Source organism: Schistocerca gregaria, chromosome 6 (genome assembly GCF_023897955.1).
Source record: "Schistocerca gregaria isolate iqSchGreg1 chromosome 6, iqSchGreg1.2, whole genome shotgun sequence".
NCBI lineage: Eukaryota > Metazoa > Arthropoda > Insecta > Orthoptera > Acrididae > Schistocerca > Schistocerca gregaria.
In genome coordinates, this window is record NC_064925.1 from 286,233,037 (window position 1) to 286,251,392 (window position 18,356).

At 36.4% G+C, this 18,356-nt stretch overlaps 1 protein-coding gene across 1 annotated transcript in view; it reads left to right on the top strand.

Moving 5' to 3' along the window:
• LOC126278854 (WD repeat-containing protein on Y chromosome) overlaps positions 1–18,023 on the top strand; it is a 395,714-nt gene extending 377,691 nt beyond the window's left edge. The window contains exons 16-18 of the mRNA XM_049979130.1: positions 4,552–4,755; positions 17,672–17,841; positions 17,952–18,023. Coding sequence (XP_049835087.1) covers positions 4,552–4,755; positions 17,672–17,764 — 297 coding nt within the window. The 3' untranslated portion in view covers positions 17,765–17,841; positions 17,952–18,023. The remainder of the gene's footprint in view (positions 1–4,551; positions 4,756–17,671; positions 17,842–17,951) is intronic.
• The last annotated feature ends 333 nt before the right edge of the window (positions 18,024–18,356 follow it).

Consider the following 18,356-nt stretch of genomic DNA (forward strand, 5'->3'; position numbering starts at 1 on the left):
TCCCTGAAACTCTGTACAACCTCTGGTTTACTCAGTTTATCCAGGTCCTATCTTCTTAAAATCCCACCTTTTTGCAGTTTCTTCAGTTTTAATCTACAGTTCATAACCAATACATTGTTATCGGAGTCCACATCAGCCCCTGGAAATGTCTTACAATTTAAAACCTGGTTCCTAAATCTGTGTCTTACCATTACGTAATGTATCTGAAACCTTCTAGTATCTCCAGGCTTCTTCCATGTATACAACCTTCTTTTATGATTCTTGAACCAAGTGTTAGCTATGATTAAGTTATGCTCTGTGCAAAATTCTATCAGGCGACTTCCTCTTTCATTTCTTAGCCCCAATTCATCTTCACCTACTATGTTTCCTCCTCTCCCAATGACTATTAAATTTTCATCTCCCTTTACTACCTGAATAATAGGATGGTGGTAGGAGGATGCATGCAGGTACCTGTCCATGTTGTATATTTCCTATTTTACAATTAAACCCATAATCTCCTGTGTTACCTAAGAATTTCTACTAGGTCTTTTCTTTTTGCCTATGTGATCCTCTGCTGCCATTGCTAGATCATCTCTAAAACAGTCTCTTTCCCCTTCTATTACATTAATTTTCATTGCTTCAGCGCCACATTGGTTATCGTTCATTATGAATTTCTCAACAACCTCTGGTTGTTTCACTTTATTCCGGTCCTGTCTTCTTAATTTCCTACCTCTTCTTTACTTTCTTTGGTTCAGATCATCAGAGTCCACACCTGCCCTGGAATTTTTTTTACATTTAAATTCAAAATGTTGCGAAAAGAAGAGATTGCTACTTGCTGTAAAGATGACATGGTGACTTTCAGACAAATGTGATGAAAAGACTTAACAATAGTAATAATAATAATAATAATAATAATAATGTTTTTTGTTCATGTTAACTTTACAGTCTTGGACATCATCATTTTTTGTACAATTATATCAATATCATGCCATTCCAAGAATGAATATACACATCAAGTAGCACATTGTATATCATTCCATGCAATAATGTTGTAAACACATTAGCAAATTATACATCACTCTATACATATAATGATTATGTACATCAATTAACCAATTATAACAATACCACCACTAATATACTGCAATATGCAAAAGAATAAACTAACAGTACTGCAGCTCAGAATTCTTTTAATGAGTATAAACGTCTTTCTATTAACAATTTTCTCAACTTGCCCTTGAAAAGATTGCCTTGGAATTGCTTTATATTTTTTGGAAACTTATTATAGAATTGTCTCCCAGTTACATATGGTCTGTGGTCTTGTTAGTTGGTATCCTATGATAGTCACTTTTGGCTTGAGTATTGTAATTACGGATGTCACTGTTCTTTACACTACTTTCCTCATTCTCTTTTACAGACATTATTGTCTTAAATACATACAATGAGTACACAGTCAGTAATTTATAATTTTTGAAATAGTCCCTATAGGACTGGCGTTTGCTTGTATTGGCAGTTATCCTAACTGCTCTCTTTTGAAGCCTGAAAATGCAATCCATATAAACACTTTGTGCACCACCCCAGACCTTGAACTCAAATTGCAGATGTGAGTGTATTAACCCATAATACACTTGTTTAAGGACATGGGGAGCTATTATATTTGCAAGATGTTTTAGTAAGTAAATATTACTAGAAACCTTTTTACAGGTGGGGCCGATATGCTCTTTCCATGTGATATGTTCATCAATCAGTATGCCTAAAAACTTATGTTTGTCTGATGCTTCAACTGCAGGAAGTGATTGAGTATGAGTATGAATAAAATGTAGCAAGAACTTTATTACTACAGTCTTATCCTTTTCCAGTGTAAGCTTATTCACTGTTCGATATTCTGTGACCATTTCAAAGTTCTCTTTGTTGCTTTAGAATGCTGTCCACTCTGTACAGCCCCAGCTAATAAAAGATGTATCATCAGCATAGTTCACTCGTTTGGAGTTTTGTGGCTGTATTATATCATTAACATATACTATAAATAAGAATGGTCCAAGTATACTTCCTTAGGGAACTCCACAATTGAGAGTTATGTATGCTGACTTTACTGTTTGGATCTTACTTTCATTCTTATAATTTAGTTTTGTGCACTGTCCTCTACCCTAGAGATAAGAACTTAGTTATTTTAGAGCTACTCCTCTTATTCCATAATTTTCTAACTTGGATAACAGTACTGCATGATTCACAGAATCAAATGCTTTACACAGATCTGGGAAAGTCCCTATAACTTTGTTTCCTTCATCCAGCCTGTTCAGTATTTCATGGAAAAAAGTTGCTAATGCTGTTATTGTAAATTGTACTTTTCTAAACCCATGTTTTTTTTAATACCTTTTGGCCAAAGCTTTCTTCAGAAAAGAGAAATGCACACATGTTCTCACAAGCAAGCACACACAGTCACACACACAGACACACACACACACACACACACACACACACACACACACACATGACTGCTACCTGTGGCCACTCTAGCTGTACTCACACAAGCAAGCATGCCTTACACACACATGACTGCTACCTCTGGCCACTCTTTATGGTGAGTAACAATCTTTCCTTTTCAGAATATTTTTGATATTCTAATTTGACCTTCCATTTTTACATTTTAATTCTCATTTCAAAATCTCTGTGTTACAATTTTATAATCAATCTGAAACCTTTCAGTATCCCCAGGTCTCTTCCACATATGCAGTCTCCGTACATGATTCTTAAACAAAAAGTGTTAGTTATGATTAAATTATGCTCTGTACAAAATTCTACCGAAAATCTTCCCCTTTTATTCCTTTCCCATCTACTGTTTTTCCTCTTATTACTTTTACTTATATTAAATTCCATTCCCTATCACCCCCCTTTAACCATCTGCATAATGTTTTTGTGTCATAATAGTGTCTGCCAAATCTGTTCATCTGCAGTACTAGTTTTCATATAAACTTGCACTAGTGTAGTTGCCTCTCTTGGCAGTTGATAATGTGCTCACTGTACTGTTTATAGTAGCTGAGCTGCATTCCCATTTTATTATTTATTATTAGATCTACATCTGCATTACCTCTGTTTGACTTTGTATTGATAACCCTCCACTCACCTAACAAGAAGATTCAGCCTATCCCTTTCACTTTTTAAATTCTCTGTCCTCCCAACCCAATAAAGTAATCGAACATTCCACACTCTGAACCATAGAATGCCACTTTCATTTGTCCTGATGACAATATCCTCCTGAGTAGTCACCACTCAGAGATCCAGATGGAGAACTATTTTACCTCCAGAATATTTTTTCCAAAAGGATGCCATCACCATTAAGCCATATAGTAAAGCTGCATACCATTTGGAAAGAAAAATAATGGCTGTAGTTTCCCCTTGCTTTCACCTACTCACTGTACCAGTACAGGAAGACAGTGTTACTTGAAGTTACAAGACCAGAACAGCCAAACATTGAAACTGAAATTACTGAAAAAGGTGTTGTCCCTCTTAAGGACACATAGGTTATTTTGGCCTTTTCATAGATATCCCTGCAAGACACCCCACTCCACCATGTCCATGGTTCATGGGAGGACCAGGACTATATATTTGCTCATTGTATACATTGTATATTAACACTGATAGCATTTTATCATGTGATGTATCACACAGTTGGTAAATGTATGTAAGTTTCATTCCTTCAAAACAAAGCACAGTTAATATTCTCATTCATACTATGACTGACAACTTCCACCTCCATTGCCTAATAATACATATTGTAAAATAAAGACATGGCTTTCTCAGTGAATTTCAGTGATGAAGTCTTGGGTTATCAGCTGAATCAATGTGTCATTCTGGAGCAATATTTAGACAACTTTCTGACTCCAGGTGAAATTGCTTTGCCTGAAGATGATGAGTAGGTAACTTACATTCTGCCATTTTATGGTTATATTTTTTTTCTATAGGTTCTATGAGTGTAGTGACATGTTCTATGACAATGTGCCACTGGAAAGAATTTGCAACTGAGTAAACATTAAATTAATATATATGCTCTCTTTGATCAAACACTTGAGGTGGCTCCTCCTCTTGTTGCTATAACCTATACTACTTCCTTTATTGATACCTTAAAAGTTTCCTATTTATCATTAATGATCACACATGTTCCTATATAGTGGTTACAGTTTGTCTTGGGTTTGTCGAGTTCAAACTAGTGATAAATGCTGCCTTTGAATATATTTCTTAAATGTAGTTGTCATTTTTTATAATTCCACACTGTTGTAATTTGCATTTTCAAGAATCTGTTAGAAGATGAATTTGAATGTTGCAAAGGTTTTAGTGTTTTTATTTACAACATTGCTTACTTTTGAACAGCATAAGTGATAAAAACCAATTTCAGAAGAACTACTACATAACTTTTACATGGCATATGTAGCAGTGCTCTCATTTTGAGTTTTTTCTTCATTTATAATCCCAGAGGATATCACAGAGAGCAAAACAGGTGCTCTTGATTCAGAACATACTTCTGATGAGTATGAAACATTTTTCACAAAACCATTCGTTTCACTTTTACCTCAGGTACTCCGAGGTGGATGGGTTGACTATGCATCACATAAGAAAAGAGATGAGAATGAAGCACTAAGAGAAATGCCAAAAGACCTCATAGAAAAAGGAACATATGGTAAAAGAGTAAAATCACCAATCCTTGGAGATCATTTTAGAATGCCCAGCAGAGTGATGAGTCCAAGCCACCATCCAGTTCTTGATGTTTCCTTGCCTGTGGTAAGTAGATAATATTATTTTCACAATAACATACTATGATTTACATAGATACATAGATTTACATAGATGAAGATGATAAAATTTACTTTTTTAAATGCTTCTTCATAAAATGTTTCCTTTCTCCACTTCACTGGTATATTTTATCATGTTCTGTTGATCCAATCAACCTACAGGTTATAGAACAAGACATGAAATATTTTAACAAAACAGTGGCAACTCTTCAAAACTTGATATGTTCAATATATATACAATAAACTGCCAGCATCATTATACAGTACTTCTTAATATTATTTTTACTTATACCTTCACATGTTAGCTATTAGATTAGCAGGAAGTTTACTATTTTGAAAAAGGGGTTGCCTCTACTTCGTTTAAATTCTGTAGCTGCTATTTATGCCCTACTGGAAACTTAATTTTACACATGTATTCATTAACCATTTTTTTTAAGAAAATTATCACATAGTTCTGAAACAGACAGAGCCTTTTTGCAATACACTGCTATTTATCATGCAATTTTACAATAGACATTATTACTGCTTGAAATGTAGATAGCAGCAGTTATCAACCCACAAATCTAGATAATTAGATAACTTGTAGGAGTGACTAGTAAGGCACTAGCATTATTTAATTTTCTGTTTAATTGTTAGGGATTCCCAAGTTCTTGCTTTGTGTTAGATGGAAATTTTTTTACTATTTTCATTTTTTATCCATCTGTTCCCTAAAATGTTTTACACATACTGCTTCATTTAGTGGGAGTATGATAAACAGGGAGCACACTGTACATTTGAGTCTCACAACTTAAACTACTGTATTTGACATTATGAAAGTGTAGAGTTCCAGCCACTTACTTTGAGACACGACATCATCAAAGCAGTGGTCACACGTTGTAGCAGTTCTCGCCTGCTTTATTTATTCATTTGCTGTCCTTGGTGTTGTACTGCATTGTTACACTGACTGAAAAATGCTGTTTGTAATTTGCACACTCCTTATTGCAAATGATGTAGCCGACAAATGCACAGTTGTGTTTCACAGTACTTTAATTTCACTTTTCGCAACCCCCTAATAATATACAGTTATATGGCCAGTGCACTGTTGTTCTAACTTCTGATAAGCCTCATTAATAGTTTGCAGGCAAATCTCCTCATACTGCCACAATAGTTTACTATTTAACATCTGTGAGCAGAAAAACCTAAACACAAAGTTCACAGTTCTTTCAGAATAATCAAGTACATATGGAACAGACACTGTCATTGCTTTAACACATGTCCTATTTATGTAACACTTATTTCACTGTTAAGTTGAAGAATTCTTGTTGTTTTAACCAGAACAGGTTTCTCGTCTGAAACTTGGCAATGGACGGACTATTTCATGACCAAATTCGGGTCCTTATATATCATCACAGTAATAGGTGCTGAAACTACACATTGTTCAAAGATTAATTTACAGAAATTACAATTAAAACTTCACTCATTAAATTAAATGAATACATCAATTAATTGCTTCTTTGTAACAGTTTCTTCTACTACAAGGGTTAAGCTGAATTATTTGTTTAAAGGATGAAATTAACATATATGGCTATGTAAACAATGCTTTTGACAAAGCTGTTAATTACTTTGGAATTAATGAAGGGCTGGTTTTGCTAACATGTTTTCGACTGGAGCCAAATAAATACTTTAAGAACACTAGCATTTCATCTTCCAAATGTTTAAAATTATTACAGAATTTATATTTGTTTATATTCCAACAACAGAATTTAAGTTACGAAACAATTACTGATTTCACCCTATATCAAAAGATACTAACTAGGAATAGTTGAAATAAATTAGAAAATCAGTTACGTACATAAAACTAAGCCAAAAATTAGATCTGGTGTTATATTATTTAAAACTGAGGTCCAACTTTTTTTTTTGAAAATGCATATTATACTCACATATGTTAATGGTACTTAATTCAAAAATGAAAAAAATGAATTTTAAGGAGGCAGATGGTAAAACAAGAAGGGAAGAAAAATATCCCAGCTTGCTTTGTCACAACCTACTTCCAGCATAAACAGTGTGGCAACCATAATGTTGTTACATATTCACACGAACAAAAGTAATAACAACACGTGACTATTTAACTCCAGCAATAAAATGAAATTATAGGGAAAAATATCGGATGTAGGGGGTTTAGGGCAGGGACAAGCTAAGTATATAACAATACAAAAACAGTGTCATTACAAAACAAATATTATTCACAAAATTAAACATAAGGGATTCTCAATATGTGTCATAATTTTACAAACACCAAAACTACAGGAAGTATACTTTTCACTTGACCTATATCTTAAATGAAGCCCTCTATTCCAATAAATCTACACATGCAGTTCTAAAATGCAGTATCACAAAATTCCCATCATTTATACAGCTCAAGCAAAGTCAGTGATACCAAAACACCACACAAAAATTGAAAATACCGCAACCCCGGGTTTACTTGGCAAGTTAAAATAAAGAAACCTATACACTAAAACAAACAAACCATAAATAATGCATTAAAAACAAATAAAAATAGTTAAAAAATGATAGGCACTGATAAGTACACCTAGGTTAACAGTCTCCCAATCCTACACACACAACTCACGAAACTGAAATGAAATCTTCCAAACAGATCTCCCAAGCCACCCCCCCTCCCCCTTTTAACCAACCCGAATCAACCCAACGCCACTCCTAAACACAACACCTACAAGGAAATAGAGCAAACAAAAACTATTCCAGCAACAACTTCACAGAACAGTTACACATAGTCAAATGACCACACATAAGACAAACATCTTCATTTGTGAACACCCACCACAGGTGTACACCATCAAATACAACAACATACTATCTAAAAAGATGATCTGATTCAAACACACAGAACCCCAAGGATGTCACCCAACACAACATACATATGTAATGACTCAAAGCATATGGATGGAATCTGGCACTTCTCTTAATCCAACTATTTATATCTGAATGCTGGCCACAGAATCCTCAATGCTTCTCAAACTTTAAAATCAGTAAATGCTTATAAATCCATGACGATGAAATCAAATTTTACTGCATCATCCAGAAAGCATGCAGCACATGAATGAAACATTATACCTTTATGGAAAATGTAATGAAAACATTTGGTGACAAATAAAAGAAACTATTTGTAAATATACAGTGCTATAGTCAGCTCACTAATTTGGCCATGGTTGAGCAATGAGGACAATTAGCTTTTTCATGGCTAGTTCTCTTTTAATAAGAACATGGGCAATATGTTATCCAGCATATCAAAGCTGATCATCAGCTTTGGGGGTGTTCTCCATACAATACTGAATGTTTTAGACAAATTACATAAATTTTCTACTCTGAAATACATCTTTCATTACAAACCTCCTTATTAGTTAATGAAATGAAAGCTTTCTTTAGTTTTTTATTTCAACTCAATTTTCATGTGACTAATGCTAATATACTCACTTCGATAATATTGAGAATTACTTCCAGATTTTTTATGTATGTGTATGAATATTAAGAGGATAGAGTGAAATACATCCATGACAGATACAAGAATGAGCATAGTGGGACAGGTTTATATCTTGTTCACAGCAAACAGCTTCAGTGTTAATACAAAATGAATTAAATGTATTGATAGGTAATGAATAGATTCATGGGAATGGCATTACTTAAGGTTCACTGACATGTATCATTGAAACAGTTTCAATATACTGACCCTGCAATGAAATGAGTTGTCACAACAGTTGAAAATCCATGTCAGACTAGAATGTGGACCTAGAGTTCCTGCTTTTAGCAAGAATTTACCATAAACATTAAGCTCTTTAAGCACATTTCATGGCCTATTCAAACTTTTGTTGTCACATGCAGTGGTGGTGCTATTGTCACATACCCAATGGGAAAAACTCTGACAGTAGTATTCTGACATCTTTGGTGGTCTGGAATAATGTTCAGTTCAATGGTTGTCACTTTTCTATTGTGTACCATCAGTCTTCTGAGTTGTTTGTTGAAGCCTGCCATGAATACTCCTTCTTTGCCCACCTCTTCATGTCAGAGTAGCATCTGCAACCTACATCCTTCATTATATGTTGGATGAATTCCAATCTCTGTTTTCCTCTAGAGTTTTTATTGCATACAGCTCTCTCGAATACCATCAAAGCTATTCTGTAATGTCTTAAAAGGTGTTCTACCATTCTATCCCTTCCTGTAGCCAACGTTTTCCATTTATTTATTTCCTCCTTAACTTTGTGGAGAACCTTCTCATTCTGTACCTTATCAGTTCACCTTACTTTCAACATTCTTCTGGAGCACCACATCTCAAACACCTCAATTCTCTTCTTTTCAGGTTTTTCCACACATCAGTTTTCACTACTGTACAGTGATGTGAAAATTTATCTGTGGGAAAACATGAAAAGAAGAGAATTTTTGCTTCTGTGCATTGCTGTGCCTCCCTCCATTAACAATGGACCTTGCCATTGGTGGGCAGGTTTGTGTGCCACAGTGATACAGATAGCCATATCATAGGTGCAACCACAACAGAGGGATATCTGTTGAGAGGCCAGACAAATGTATGGTCCCCGAAGAGAGGCAGCAGCCTTTTTAGTAGTTGCAGGGCCAACAGTCTGGATGATTGACTGATCTGGCCTTGTAACATTAACCAAAATGGGCTTACTGTGGTGGTACTGTGAACGGTTGAAAGCAAGGGGTAACTACAGCTGTAATTATTCCCGAGGGCATGCCGCTTTACTGATTGCTTAAATGATGATGGCATCCTCTTGCGTAAAATATTCCATAGGTAAAATGGTCAACATTCAGATCTCCGCATGGGGAATACTCAGGAGGATATCATTACTGGAAGATAGAAAACTGGCATTCTATGGATAGGAGCATGGACTGTCAGATATCTTAATTGCATGGAATGTCAGATATCTTAATTGGGCAGGTAGATTAGAAAATTTAAAAAGAGAAATGGATAGGTAAAAGTTAGATATAGCATGAATTAGTGAAGTTTGGTGGCCGGAGGAACAAGAGTTCTGATCAGGTGAATACAGAGTTATAAATACAAAATCAAATAGCGGAATTCAGGAGTAGGTTTAACAATAAATAAGAAAGTAGGAGCATGGATAACCTACTAAAAACAGCATAGTGAACACACTGTTATAACCAAGATAGCCACAAAGCCCATGCCTCCCACAGTAGCATATGTTTATGTGCCAGCTAGCTCTGCAGATGATGAAGACATTGAAGAAATGTATGATGCAATAAAAGAAAGTATTCAGACAGTTAAGGGAGACAAAAATTTAATAGTCATGGGTGACTGGAATTTGATAGTAGGGAAAGGAGGAGAATGAAAAGTAATAGATGAATATGGACTGGGGGTAATAATTGAAACAGGAAGCCGTCTGGTACAATTTTGTGCAGAGCATAACTTAATCATAGCTAACACTTCATTTAAGAATCATGAGAGGAGGTTATATACATGGAAGAGGCCTGGAGACATTGGTAGATTTCAGCTAGATTATATAATGATGAGACAGAGATTTAGGAACCAGGTTTTAAATTGTAAGACATTTGCAGCAGAAGATGTGGATGCTGACCACAGTTTATTCGTTATGAACTGTAGATTAAAACTGAAGAGACTGCAAAAATGTAGGAATTTAAGGAGATGGGATCTGGGTAAACGGAAAGAACCAGAAGTTGTAGAGAGTTTCAGAGAGAGTGTTAGGGAACCATTGACAAGTACAGGGGAAAGAAATACAGTAGAAGAAGACTACGTAGCTTTGAGAGATGAAATAGTGAAGGTCGCAGAGAATCAAGTAGGTAAAAAGATTAAGGCTAGTGGAAATCCTTAGGTAACAGAAGAGATATTGAATTTAATTGATGAAAGCAGAAAATATAAAAATGCAGTAAATGAAGCAGGCAAAAAAAGAATACAAATGTCACAAAAATGAGATAAACAGGAAGTGCAAAATTGATAAGCAATGATGGCCAGAGAACAAATGTAAGGAGGTAGAGCCATATATCACAAGGGATAACATGGAAATTGCCTATATGAAAATTAAAGATACCTTTGGAGAAAAGAGAACCACATGTGTGAATATCAAGAGCTCAGATGGAAAACCAGTCCTAAGCAAACATGAGAAAGCAGAAAGGTGGAAGTAGTATACAGAGGGTCTATACAATGGCGATGTACTTGAGGGCAATATTATGGAAATGGAAGAGGCCATAGATGAAGATGAGATGGGAGATATGATAATGCATGAAGAATTTTACAGAGCACTAAAAGACCCAAGTCAAAAAAAGGCACTGGGTGTAGACAACATTCCATTAGAGCTACTGATAGCCTTGGGAGAGACAGTCCTGACAAAACTCTACCATCTGGTCAGAAAGATATATGAGACAGGTGAAATACCCTCACACTTCAAGAAGAATATAATAATCCCTACTCAAAGAAAGCAGGTGTCTACAGGTGTGAAAATTTCAGAACTATCGGTATAATATGTCTTGACTGCAAAATACTAACGCGAGTTCTTTATAGGTGAATGGAAAAACTGGTCGAAGCCAAAATAGGTGAAGATCAGTTTAGATTCTGTAGAAATGTTGGAACATGCAAGGCCATACTGACCCTATGACTTACCTTAGAAGATAGATTAAGGAAAGGCCAGCCTATGTTTCTAGCATTTGTAGACTTGGAGAAAGCTTTTCACAATGATCACTGGAATACTCTCTCTAAAATGCTGAAGGTGGCAGGGGTAAAATACAGGGAGTGAAAGGCTGTTTACAATTTGTACAGAAACCAGATGGCAGTCATAAGAGCCAAGGGGCATAAAAGGGATGCAGTGGTTGAGACGGGATAGAGACAGGGTTGTAGCCTATCCCAAATGTTTATCAATTTGTATATTGAGCAAGCAGTAAAGAAACGAAAAGAACAATTTGGAGTAGGAATTAAAATCTATGGAGAAGAAATAAAGACTTTGAGGTTTGATGATGACACTGTAATTCTGTAAAAGACACCAAAGTACCTGGAAGTGCAGTTGAATGGAATGGACAGTGTCTTGAAAGGAGGATATAAGATGAACATCAACAAAACAAAATGATGATAATGGAATGTAGTGGAATGAAATCAGGTGATGCTGAGGGAATCAGACTAGGAAATTAGACACTTAAAGTAGTAGATGAATTTTGTTATTCGGGGAGCAAAACAACTGATGATGTTGGCCATCATAGACAGCATATAAAATGTAGACTGGCTATGGCAAGGAAATCGTTTCTGAAGAAGAGAAATTTGTTAACATTGAGTATCGATTTGTGTCATGAAGTCTCTGCTGAAAGAATTTGTATGGAGTGTAACCATGTATGGAATTGAAACATGGACAATAAATAGTTTATACAAGAAGAGAATAGAAGTTTTGCAAATGTGGTGCTATAGAAGAATGCTAAAGATTAGGTGGGTAGATCATGTAACTAATGAGGAGGTACTGAACAGAATTGGGGAGAAGAGGAAATTGTGGCAGACCCTGCATAAAAGAAGGTACTGGTTGGCAGAACACATTCTGAGGCACCAAGGGATCACCAATTCATATTGGAGGGATTTGTGAAGGGTAAAAATCATAGAGGTAAACCAAGAGATGAATACACTAAGCAGATTGAGAAGGATGTGGGTTGCAGTAGTTGTTCAGAAATGAAGAAGCTTGCACAGGATACAGTAGCATAGGGAGCTGCATCAAACCAGTCTCTGGACTGAAGACCACAACAAATGCTGCAAATGTACATTCTAAGAAATTTATTCCTCAAATTAGGGCCTATGTTTGATACTAGTAGACTTTTCTTCACCAGGAACACCCTGTTTGCTGCTACTAGTCTGCTCTTTATGTCCTCCATGCTCCATCTGTTCTAGCAGATTGCAGCAACTTGACTCATATGTCCCATTCATCATTGAACTTACTTGGAGGTGCTTTGCTGATCTTATTTTCAGGATAGTCAGCTGCGAAAATCTGGCCAACTTCTTCTCCAAAGATATGGTGCTGTTTGGAGGAATTTTCTCTACTCTTAAAATGATTGCGTACACTCAGGGTACTTTTAAATCAATCCTACCACATTTCACTTGCACAAACAGAACACCACATAACAGTTTCCACATAAATGAATCACATTTCATAAACCAAATGACTCACAGTCTGTTGAAAACTATTACATACTTTTACAATAAATACAGTTCCAAAAACCTCTCAAGATCCTCACAAGTCCACCATCTGCAACCCTAGAGAGTCAGTAAGGGAGTAAGTAAAAGTAAGTGTCTTGTTCTTTTCTTTTACACACATCACCTGTTCACAATAATGACTGACGTAGCACTGTCATGGAGTAAGGCGCACTTACTCCTAGTGCTAGGCATGTAACTTCAGTGATGAGCACAGCTACCACTTGCCACGTCAATCAACTGTCCACCTTGTAGCATTCTCCTGACACATGTCCACCCTGTGCATACAGAAAACAGGTGCAAGACAGACACTCTCCCATCTCTCACGCTCTTACTTAAAGCATTGGGTGTTCGAATTGGTAGAAAGCCGAGTGTCTCTAGAATTTACACTGGAATTCTCGAGGCACTACACTGTCATGAGTTGTTTTCCTTCCTAGGTATCTTCTTTGTGATAAGCAATCCTGACATTAAGCTTCTTGCTGTCCTCATTTCAGCTACTCTTCATTACATATGTCTGCTGGTGTTGGACATAGAAATTAATCTCGTTGTGTTGAGCTGTATACAAGAATGCTAGAATATTTTCAGTCAGTACTGCCCTATGGCATAATCATCTGGTAAATGCAGCTAAAGTCAAACAAGTATTTACAGAAATTCACAGTATGGCTACTTGTAAAGTGGATAACATCTTGCAGAAGTGGCTCTTGAGCTCTTATAATTCTTACACTTATGTGTAAATATATTAACACCTTAATGATATTGATGGCTAATATTAAGAATGGATTTGGGATTTACTGTGAAATTTTTTACTATGGTATTAGAGCCAGAAACAATGTCCTTATACACTGTAAATGACTTTTTAAGGCTCAGAAGGGAATTTTTTACTTTAGTGCAAAAGTCTTAAACAAGTTGCTGTTAAACATTAGGCAGGTTGTTGGAAGTCCCTTGATATTCAAAAACAAAGAAGAATATTAGCTTGTTAGCCATTACATCTGTAATTTTTCAGAATACTTGAATTGAAAATTTAATTCTGGCTGATGCTAGCATTTTTACCGTGCAGATTATTAATTTTTTAAGGATGTAGACAACTGATAGTGATCTCTGAAAACAGTAGAGGTAAATCAATAATATAGGTGAATAAATGCTTAGTTTGAACTCATCATCATCATCATCATCATCATCATCATCATCATCATCATCATTTAAGACTGATTATGCCTTTCAGCATTCAGTCTGGAACATAGCCCCATTTAAAATTCCTCCATGATCCAATTTTCAGTGCTAACATTGGTGCCTCTTCTGATGTTAAACCTTTTACTTCAAAATCATTCTTAACCGATTCCAGGTACCTTCTCCTTGGTCTGCCCCGATTCCTCCTACCCTCTACTGCTGAACCCATGAGTCTCTTGGGTAACCTTGCTTCTCCCATGCATGTAACATTACCCCACCATCGAAGCCTGTTCGCTCTGACTGCTACATCTATAAGAGTTCATTCCCAGTTTTCCTTTGATTTCCTCATTGTGGACACCCTCCTGCCATTTTTCCCATCTACTAGTACCTGCAATTATCCTAGCTACTTTCATATCCGTAACCTCAACCTTGTTGATAAGGTAACCTGAATCCACCCAGCTTTCACTCCCATACAACAAAGTTGGTCAAAAGATTGAACGGTGCACAGATAACTTAGTCTTGGTACTGACTTCCTTCTTGCAGAAGAGAGTAGGTCGTAGCTGAGTGCTCACTGCATTAGCTTTGCTACACCTCGGCTCCAGTTCTTTCACGATGTTGCCATCCTGTGAGAATATGCATCATAAGTACTTGGAACCATCCACCTGTTCTAACTTTGTTCCTCCTAATTGTCACTCAATCCGTTTATATTTCTTTCCCACTGACATTACTATAGTTTTGAAGATGCTAATCTTCATACCATAGTCCTTACACTTGTTCTCTAGCTCTGAAATGTTACTTTGCAAACTTTCAACCGAATCTGCCATCACAACTAAGTCATCCGCATATGCAAGACTGCTTATTTTGTGTTCACATATCTTGATCTCACCCAGCCAGTCTATTGTTTTCAACATATGATCCATAAATAATATGAACAACAGTGGAGACAGGTTGCAGCCTTGTCTTACCCCTAAAACTACTCTGAACCATGAACTCAATTTACCGTCAACTCTAACTGCTGCCTGACTATCCATGTAAAGACCTTTTATTGCTTGCAAAAGTTTTCCTCCTATTCCATAATCTTGTAGAACAGACAATAACTTCCTCCTAGGAACCCGGTCATATGCCTTTTCTAGATCTATAAAGCATAGATACAATTCCATGTTACACTCATAACACTTCTCCATTATTTGCCGTAAGCTAAAGATCTGGTCCTGACAACCTCTAAGGGGCCTAACCCACACTGATTTTCATCCAATTGGTCCTCAACTAATACTCGCACTTTCCTTTCACCAATACCTGTGAAGATTTTATCCACAATGAAGATTAAAGAGATACCTCTGTAGTTGTTACAATCTTTTCTGTTTCCATGTCTGAAGGAACCTGTCCCGACTCCTAGGCCATTTCAATTATCCTGTGTAGCCATTTAAGACCTGACATTCCACTGTATTTGATGAGTTCCGACTTAATTTCATCCACCCCAGCTGCTTTATTGCACTGCAATCTATTGACCATTTTCTCCACTTCCTCAAATGTGATGCTATTTCCATCATCCTTACTAACCCATTCTACCTCAAAATCTGAAACATTACCGATCATATTTTCACCTACATTGAGCAACTCTTCAAAATATTTCCTCCATCTGCCCAAAGCATCCACAGGATTCACCAGCAGTTTTCTTGACCTGTCCAAAATACTTGTCATTTCCTTCTTACCTCCCTTTCGAATACCGCTAATTACACTCCAGAATGGTTTTCCAGCAGCTTGACCCATAGTCTCCAACCTGTTTCCAAAGTCTTCCCAATATTTCTTCTTGGATGCTGCAATTATCTGTTTGGCTTTGTTTCTTTCTTCCACATAACTTTCTCTGTCTACCTGAGTTCTAGTATTTAGCCATTTTTGATATGCCTTCTTTTTCCTTTTACAGGCTGCCTTGACTGTGTCATTCCACCAAGCTGTTTGCTTCATCCTACTTTTACACACTACTGTTCCAAGACATTCTTTAGCCACTTCTAGTACTGTGTCCCTGTACCTTATCCATTCCTTTTCCAATGACTGTAATTGACTACATTCAACTAACTGGTACTTTTCTGAGATCGCTGTTATGTACTTGTGCCTGATTTCCTTATCCTGAAGTTTCTCCACTCTTATCCTCCTACATATGGACCTGACCTCCTGCACTTTCGGCTTCAAAATCCCAATTTCACTGCAGATTAAATAATGATCAGTGTCATCAAAGAATCCCCTGAATACACGTGTGTCCCTCACAGCCTTCCTGAATTCCTGATATGTTATTATATAGTCAATGACAGATCTGGTTCCCCTGCTTTTCCAAGTATACCGGTGAATGTTCTTATGTTTAAAAAAGGAGTTTGTGATTACTAAGCCCATACTGGCACAGAAATCCAAGTGTTGTTTCCCGTTCCTGTTGGCCTCCATATCCTCTCCAAATTTACCTTTCTGTTCAATTTCCAATCCTGGCGTTAAAATCACCCATGAGCAGAACACTGTCCTTGTCCTTTACTCTAACAACTACATCACTGAGTGCCCCATAAAAACTATCCATCTTATCTTGATCTGTCCCTTCACAATGTGAATATACTGACACAATCCTAATTTTCTTGCTAGACACTGTCAAATCTATCCACATCAGTCATTCATTTACATACCTTATTGCAACTGTGCTGGGTTCCATTTCTTTCCTGATGTAAAGCCCTTCATCCCATTGTGCTATTCCTGCTTTGACTCCTGACAGGTAGACCTTGTATTCTCCCACTTCCTCTTCTTTCTCACCCCTTACACACATGTCACTAAGAGCTAAAACATCCAGCCCCATCTTACGCCCCCATTGATATTAATAGCTCCCAATCTCATTACCATTTGTTTGCCAAGTTGTATCTTAGGAGTCCCTGGTTTGCCAGTTAGAGGAGGGACTCCGTCACCTCCAAAGGTCCGAGGCATTTTGCTCTGATTGTTGGCAGCATCATATTTATCGTACCAGGGAAGCAGGTTGCTAGGCTTACTTGCCCCGGGTCCCATTGGGTTTTATCCCTAACAGTTGAGGGACTAACTGGTGGATTTGGTAGTCTTTGCTGTATGAGCACAAAGGTGACCATGCCTCAGAATATGTCCGAGATGCCCAGCCTTATTCCAAAGTAACTGGTATCCCGACTGTCGGGGCCACTTACTTGGCCACTCATACGTTGCCCATGGTTCATGAACTAGGACATGACTACAGGAACCTACACCATGAACCACTTGAACTACAAGAATGAAAACTCAGGAACTCATATGTGTAAGTCCAAGTTTTCTCTACTCATTCTCATTTGTGTCCAATGTTTCTAATTCATATAATGAAATGCTTTCTGCAATATTTTTGTAATAAATTTCTTCACAAAAAATCTATTTCAGCAGCAGATTCATGACACATGTTATATATTTCTGAAACATCATTTACAAAAACATCTTGTAACATTTCTCCCATACTTTGTGGTTTTTCATTCTGTATAAAAATTCAACTTTTTGTTTTGTATTACAGACTCCTGTGTATCGTTTCCTAGAATATGATGAAATTAAAGAGCCCCGAACTATTCCTACAAACCAAAAAGCATTTCTTACTTTTGCAAAATGAAAATGATGTCACTGGAAACAGAACAGCAGCCAGTCTTGATTTTTGGCTCATAATTTCTTTGCTGCAATATATGTGATGTGAGTATTTTGATATAATGCATTATATACTGATGGTATACCCAGTACTAAATTGTCTGTGCCATTCCTTTCTGTAATCTCATTTTTATTTTCTTTTTCCCTTTCAATAGCAAATGAGAATAATACAACATCTTTGTTCACACTTTTGAATTTATTTCATGCTATGGCATTTGACAACAGGATGGTCATCAGAAATATGACTGACACAGTATGAAAGAAAATAGTGGGAACACCTTCAAGAACAAAGAGACAAACCTCTGCATATCGCATAAAAATACAGAACCTTTAAATAAAGTTTTGACATTTTTATTAAGTATTGTATAATTTTAAAATATTTTACTTTTATATTAACTAAATGAAAACAATTTTCTGCTTTGTTTCACAAACTTTATTATTATTGTTTCTATTAATTATTATTTTCCTTGTATTTTTATCATTCATTTTTTTCTGTGAGAATATGGCTTACATTCCACCAATGAGAAAGTCTATGAAAGGTACACAGAGCTATATGCTAT